Below are 7,772 nucleotides of genomic sequence, written 5' to 3'. Positions count from 1 at the left end.
GGCTGTGAGGGGTCATCCCCCTTTCCGGGGGGGTTTATTGCCGTCGGCAAGCGGAGGCGAATTCCTGCCCTTTTAAAAGCTGTTCCCTGGTAGCCCGAAGGCTGCTGCGGATGGATGCTCCCTCTGATGCCTCCTCGATAAGCACCACACTCCGGGGCGCTCTCCCTCCCTGTGTAAAGCCCGGGAATCCCGCGTGCGATGCTAATGGAGCTGTGGTTCCCTTGCAGCCAACCCTTGCTGCTCCCACCCCTGCCAGAACAGAGGGGTCTGCATGACGACGGGGCCGGATCGCTACCAGTGCGACTGCACGAGGACGGGCTTCTACGGGGAAAACTGCACGACACGTGAGTACCTTAAACCTCCCTTCGCGGGAGTTAAATCGATAACCCCATTCCAGCGCTGCAGATCGCTCTCAACAGCTGGTTTGTAATAACCTTTCCGTTGTTGCTCGCAGCGGAATTCTTCACGTGGCTCAGGCTAACACTGAAACCGTCCCCAAACACTGTCCACTACATCCTCACGCACTTCCAAGGAGTCTGGAATATCATCAACAACATTCCCTTCCTGCGGGATGCTATTATGAGATACGTGCTAACGTGTAAGTATGAATTCTCTCTACCAGTCCTCCTAAAACTAGCAGAATTAACTCATGGGACTCTGGAATATTGCTCTCCATTAGTCTGTATATAAAATAAACAGCCTAAATTGCACCAGGGTTAAAACACAACCCAAAACTCCAGATTTCTGCATGATGCAGACCTGCATGAAACATGCTAAAGTGCAGTTTGCTCTAATTTCTGCTAGAATCCAAGATTTTGCCAGCATAAACTTTGCTCCAAATTGTTCATGTTAATAGTGCGATCCAGCTGATAAGCCAGGACCCAGTCCTGTTACTCAGTAACTGTAATCCTGTTTAACATCAGTGCCCGATGCTTGTGGAATTTACAACTGCTGCCAAGTATATGGGAAAGATCTGGCTTTGTGATTTACTTTTTGAGACTAAAATGTACAGTTGAAAGTAATCAAATACTTCTTTGTCTTTCAGCAAGATCACACTTGATTGACAGCCCACCAACTTACAATACTGATTATAGTTATAAAAGCTGGGAAGCTTATTCCAATCTTTCCTACTACACAAGATCCCTTCCACCTGTAGGACTTGACTGTCCAACACCAATGGGTGTCAAAGGTAAGGAATAAACCAGGTGCATAATGTTCACTTTTAGTATTTTCTAAGAGGATAAGTAGAAATTCCTATAAGACTTCCTTGTCTGTAACTTTTTTCAGTGTAGGGGACTTGAAGAATAGCCATGTTTTGGATACATTGTGTGAAGACCTAAAAGATAATTCTTCTGGTTCTCATTACTGAGTTGCATGCTAAAAGCAGGGAACTTAAAAGTTTCTAATAAAATCAACAAAGTGAGCGTAGAAAAGCAGATATTCCCCTTATTTCTATGCTGCTGTCCTTCACTATTACATTGCAAGTCTTAAGCCTTTTTGTTAGGAACAAAATTAAGTATGACATAAAGAGTTGTCTTGAATATCTCACTCTTTCTCACAGGTAAGAAGGAGCTCCCAGACTCGAAGCTGATTGTGGAGAAGTTTTTGCTAAGGAGAAAGTTTATTCCTGACCCACAAGGCACAAATGTGATGTTCACATTCTTTGCCCAGCACTTCACTCACCAGTTCTTCAAGACAGACCACAAGAAGGGACCCGGCTTCACCACAGGCCTCGGCCACGGGGTACGTCACTAACACAGCTCCTGGTGCTCAGGAGCCACTGAGCAGCTGGAATGGCATCCTGCAGGTTGCCAGGGCACACAAACACCTGTGCACACAAACACATGTGCCACAAACCCATGGGATTGTCCCTCCTAGAACTTCTCCTTAGGCCAGATCCCAGCACTCCATAGCATCTCCTCCCGGGTCAGAACTGCGTGCTTTGTGCAAGTGGTTCTGTTTAAAGTACCTGCCCAGTGATGACTCTTATTATTCCCAACGATCTGCTTTCACCTAAAGCTAGTGAGTATCCAAAACTTCCCTGGACTCTGTCACTTCCAAAGAGCTATATCCTGCCCTAAGGCATCTTGTGTACTGCTAATAGGCTTAGTTTAAAAATAACTTCAGAAGCAGACTTGGATTTAGGATCTTCACCTAAAAAACAGGCAGCCTTTAGACAAAGTTCTTCACTGTAAGGGTAATTTGTGTGTCTACACCAAAGCTGTAAACTGTGTCTGTATATACAGAGAGCTGTCTGCATAATAGAAAGTTGCTGACACTTTTAAACAGAGTCCTTTTAAATTGGCAATTTCACAACCCCCTCTTACGCAGAGATGGCTCCAGTTGCCAGGAAATAATTTGGCTTCATCTTAAGTATCAGTGGTTGATACTTATAAGGTAGCGGCAATATAATTAAAAGGTAAACATCTAGGGGGTGAGCTCCTATTGGCATCCATAGAAGTGGGACCTATCCTAAAATAGCAAAAAATGCAGGTTGGCTTCATGTTCCAAATGCTTTTCTTTTTTAGGTTGACTTGAACCACATTTATGGAGAGACTCTGGAGAGGCAACTTAAACTGAGACTCCGAAAGGATGGAAAGCTAAAATACCAGGTATGTCATACCTCAAAATTCTTGCCTTTTTGTTGGATGACGTATTTTCTGAATTAGTGCTCTGTGTGTGGTTGATCTAAAGCGCAAGACTAAAGTCAGTGCTAACAGAGCGCAGCTTAACTCCTGAGCGTCATAGCTCACACCTCTTGTTTTATTCTCCCTCCCTCCCTGGCAGATGATTGATGGAGAAATGTACCCCCCAACGGTGAAGGACACCCAGGCAGAGATGCTGTACCCCCCCCACGTGCCGGAGCACCTGCGGTTCTCGGTGGGGCAGGAGGTGTTCGGGCTGGTGCCAGGCCTGATGATGTACGCCACGATCTGGCTGCGGGAGCACAACCGCGTCTGCGACGTCCTCAGACGGGAGCACCCCGAGTGGGACGACGAGCAGCTCTTCCAAACCACCAGGCTCATCTTGATAGGTGGGTGTCACCTCACCTGCGTGCAGCTGAACCTCCTCTCTGAGGGTGGAGTAAGAGGGAAGCTGTTGCATCAATTGGCGTGTGAGCGGCGCCCTCGCGGCCCGTCACCGGGGCTGTGCTGAGGTACAGCTTCCCCCAGCTCTGCTGAGGACAAAACTGAGGAAAACTGAGCTAAGGGATACTCCATTCCCTTATCTAAGGGAAGCAGAACTGAAAGCAGTGAAAAGGCAGTAAATGAAGGTTCCTTTCTCAGAGAAAGCGTGTGAGGCTACGTGACCTCAGGCTCTCAGATCTGGGTTTTTCCCCCTAGGGTTGAGTCAGTTCAGGTATGCCTTAAAAGAAAGGCTGTGATTAAGTCTAAAGTTCAGGAGGTTATGTAAAACATAACTCCACATATTTCTCTTATCTAATTGTCTGCTCAGTGGTATTTCATCCTATGTGAGAGGTGATGTACTCCAAGCTTGAAAAGACCTTGCCCAAACTGAAACTGTAAACCAGGACAGTTGTATGATGTGGCTCAGAAGCTGAGATTTGCTTTCAGACATCAACTTTCTTCATTATCCCCTCCCTCTATCCTGTGACTGAACACAGTGTAGATACTGCTGTGTGCTGTTCTGGGGAGGGTACAAGGAACTGCATCTTGGGTGGGAGTGGGAAAGCAAGCTATAGAAAGCACTTCACTACCACAGCCAAAAGCTCCTGGGATTTTAAGTACTGTTCCACCCCTTAGTCACATAAAATAGATGAATTGCTTTCTAGGAGAGATTACAGAATGTTGAAGTGTTTGTTGTCCTGATCAATATAGCATTTTTTAGAACAATTCAGAAAGGGTGTTTTCTCCACCGCCTCAAGTTTCTCAGGGAACCAGTGCCAATATTCTCTGCTGTGTCTTTGTCCCCCAGGAGAGACAATCAAGATTGTCATCGAGGACTACGTGCAGCACTTGAGTGGGTACCACTTCAAGCTGAAGTTCGACCCCGAGCTGCTGTTCAACCAGCGGTTCCAGTACCAGAACCGGATCGCAGCCGAGTTCAACACCCTGTACCACTGGCACCCGCTGCTGCCCGACACCTTCCACATCCATGACCAGGAGTACACTTTCCAGCAGTTCCTCTACAACAACTCCATCATGCTGGAGCACGGCCTTTCCCACATGGTGAAATCCTTCTCCAAGCAAAGTGCTGGCAGGGTAGGTACTTCCTCAAGTTGCCGGTGAACCAAGAGAGGCGTAAGCTGGGTGTGGGACAAGGGAATAGAATAAAGCTATTTAAAACTAATCACAGACTGTAAAGGCACAGCTTCCTCATGACTCTTATCAGAAGATCTTACTCCTTTTCGTCTTGGTTAACCAGGTTGCTGGTGGGAAGAACGTCCCTGCTGCAGTACAGAAAGTGGCCAAGGCTTCAATCGACCAGAGCAGGCAAATGAGATACCAGTCCTTGAACGAGTACAGGAAACGCTTCATGCTGAAACCATTCAGATCCTTTGAAGAACTTACAGGTAACAGTTCTCATCCTTCAGAGCAAGTGAGGGCCACTTCCTTAAAAGGCTCACAGAGTCCTACAATATTATTACTGGACTTGAGCAGGATAGTCTTGTGAGTAAAGTAGGATTTTTCCACTAATGGTTTTTACTCGTTACAGGAGAAAAGGAAATGGCAGCTGAGCTGGAGGAGCTGTATGGAGACATTGATGCCATGGAGCTGTACCCAGGCCTTCTGGTGGAAAAGCCACGCCCAGGTGCCATCTTTGGAGAAACCATGGTGGAGATGGGAGCCCCGTTCTCCCTGAAGGGACTGATGGGCAATGCCATCTGCTCCCCTGAGTACTGGAAGCCCAGCACCTTCGGTGGCAAAGTGGGCTTTGACATCATCAACACTGCCTCCTTGCAAAAGCTCATCTGCAACAATGTCAAGGGCTGTCCCTTCACTGCCTTCCACATCCTAAGTCCTGAACCCACAGAGGCGACCATTAACGTTAGTACCTCAAAAACAGCCATGGAAGATATCAACCCCACACTACTGCTGAAAGAGCGCTCTGCTGAGTTGTAGAAACCCACCTATTTATTTATTTAACTGTGTTATTTATTCTATTTATGGCTTAGTATTTAAAAACTAGGAAAAAAAACACTTGAGCATCTTCATTGTGGGGGTTGCCTTAGATTCCTTACTCAGGTAAGGCTTCCATTTACAAAAAGGGATTTTCTCTGTATGAGCTGGACAGTGGTGAATCCCTTGTTTAAAATCTTCTGTAACAGAACTATGTATTCCAAAGTGGACAAAGGTTCCAACTCTTTTTTTTTTTTTTTAATGTTGTTTTAATACTTGATGAAGTGGGGTGGTGGTGGCTTTGTCTGCTTTGTCTGGTGGTTTTCATAGGTCACGTAACACTACAAAGGCAAGTTTTTGTCTCAGCAGCTTAAACTTGAAAACAGCTGTTGACCTAAAAGAACAAGAAAAATCTGACTTAATGAAAACTGCCAGAAGAGATTATGAATTCAGTATGAGAACTCAAAGATTAATGAAAAAATACATATACTTGAGACTCACTTATTTATGAAAGGTCAGAAAATGCATTGCATTTGTCATTGATACTACCTCTCCTTCATTGCTGATAAGGCACTTTGTATCATAATTTATAGGTTCCTTATGTGTAAATCCACTTCTGGATTTACATGAAAACTAACTATTTTTAAATACTTTTTTATTATTTAATTTTTTAAAGAAAATAGAGCTTTTCTTGGCTTCTACTTCTTTTTGAAGCGTGTGTCACAGAAGTATTAGTTGTGTGAGGGGGTGAGAATGAGGTACTGAGCTTAGCAATAACTGACTCTTAGGCTGCAATACAAGGCTGCTTGTGTTGGAATGCAGCTGTTTTTATTGTGTAACTTTGGGGAGGTCTTAAACTTAGCCCAAGGTACTGATATTCTTTTCATAGCTGTAGTTCTCTGGTTTACTTGATAATTTGATGTCTGTCCCTCCAAGGACAGAAGGACAGTGTAGCTGTAGTTAGGCTGTGGCTCTGGTTTAGCTTTGTGTTCCCAAAACAGGGGGATTATTAGGGAGCAGTGAAAGCTGAGCAGTTGTGCAGACACACAGAAAGCAGAACACAGAGTAGATTTAGCAGCACTTCAAGGCACAGAGCCTTGAAAGTGCTTATGTCTGTGTACACAAGTTGTACATGCAATTTGTAGTCCTACTTATTGGGGGGAGGAGGGATAATGTTTTATTTATAATTTATAAACAGAGGCATTTTAAGTAATTGGCTTAAGCTTCATTAAAACTGGCTAGCACAAAAACTCATACTTGTCCTGATCCAGCACTAAAATATCTAGTCTCATCTGGGCACATAAGTTACACAGGATCTTGTACCAGCACTTCAGACTTTGCATGTAAGGGTATCTTTTTTTAATTTCTAGAGAGGAAATGTAGAAGATGATCTTCCCATAAAAACAGCTGGGGAACTATAGGGAAAAAGAAAATGTCACTTCAGACTGGAATAGAGCAGCAACCTGGTACTCTGTGCCCCTGCCCAAAATTCCTTGACTACTTGTGGAAAAGGACTTGAGTTTTCTGTCTCATCTGAATCTCTCACGCACTTGTAGAGGCTTGTGCACTGTAAGGACTCTGGCAATAGTGTAGTTTGTCTGTGACTTGTGTTTCCATTGATTTGTGTAGAGGCAGTGCTGACCTTTGGCTGTGTAGGTCTCGTTGCCATGAACAGCTGAACCAAGATCTCCTGCAGCCATCGATACCAGGGACTGACTTGGGCTGGTCTTTGGTATGGATGCTTTGGGAGCAAGAAGGGCATTTGTTTTCCTTTTTCTGTTTGAAGCATGAAGGAGGAAAAACCTTCAATCACCTTGTACCCAAAGGTGGTCGGTGCTGCACTTGCTAAAGAGTGAAAACTGCTGGGACTCTTGTTCACCATGTACCTGTCAATGAGCTCCATCTTTGGAACACCCTTGGGAGCACCCTTCTGCTGTTAACTGAGGAAAAGTGCTGGGCTCACAAGGGGAGGCAAGTCTGGACAGATCTAGTTGGTTTGGGGTAGGCAAAGAGGAAGCCCTCAGAGCGTGTCACTGGAGTTAAGTTACAAGCTGCTTCAGCAAGGAATCCTGTTCACTCTGCATTTTGTACTCTGCAGCCACATTTCAACTGTCACTGTCTGTGATGGGACCCAGCCTGCTGGGTTTGGCTGGGTTCAACTTGCTCGTGATAAATGTGTATGTTTGAGATTATTTATTGAAAATTCTGTGAATAGTTTTTCACTTTATTTTTGTAGGACAACAACAGTGTTGCTAAAATGCAATTGTTTATATAAATAAATTGAAAACATTACTTTTGTGGGCTCCTCTGCTTGTGATTTCCTTCAGCACTATTTAGTATGAAACAGTTCTTTAGTTGGTTTGCCACTCAAGATTAAATGGAGGATTACAGGGCATTACTAACAGCATTCAATTCTCTCAAGACATGCCTCTCATCCAAATATAGCAATTTTTTCCCCTTTGGTCACCGGTGAAAAGGGATTTCACTGTGCCACCCCTGGAGAATCCAGCTCCTCTTATCCATAATGGAGATGCTAAAGGTGCTTTACAGGGAAAGTGCAGTGTTGGGGTTGCACAACACTGCCTTGGTGTATCTGACCTCCCTTATCACTTCCCTTTCCCCAGCAAGCACAGTCCAGAGCTGTTTCCCTTCGTGCTTGGCATACTCCAGAGGGGAAAACTGCTTTGGGAT

The 7,772-nt window shown here is 44.8% G+C and overlaps 1 protein-coding gene across 1 annotated transcript; it reads left to right on the top strand.

The window, feature by feature from the left end:
* Positions 1–271: 271 nt before the first annotated feature.
* On the top strand, positions 272–7,373 carry PTGS2 (prostaglandin-endoperoxide synthase 2). The gene is made up of 9 exons (XM_008930938.4): positions 272–344; positions 455–598; positions 1,046–1,189; positions 1,562–1,743; positions 2,529–2,612; positions 2,788–3,034; positions 3,937–4,223; positions 4,387–4,534; positions 4,678–7,373. The coding sequence occupies exons 1-9, from the start codon at positions 272–274 to the stop codon at positions 5,082–5,084; spliced, it is 1,716 nt and encodes a 571-aa protein (XP_008929186.1). The 3' UTR covers positions 5,085–7,373.
* The last annotated feature ends 399 nt before the right edge of the window (positions 7,374–7,772 follow it).

The sequence above is a fragment of the Manacus vitellinus genome, unplaced genomic scaffold (genome assembly GCF_001715985.3).
Source record: "Manacus vitellinus isolate BGI_N305 unplaced genomic scaffold, ASM171598v3 scaffold_68_pilon, whole genome shotgun sequence".
In the NCBI taxonomy this organism is placed as follows: Eukaryota; Metazoa; Chordata; class Aves; order Passeriformes; family Pipridae; genus Manacus; species Manacus vitellinus.
The sequence above is the reverse complement of the archived record's forward strand: the minus strand, read 5'-3'. Positions and strand labels throughout refer to the sequence as shown.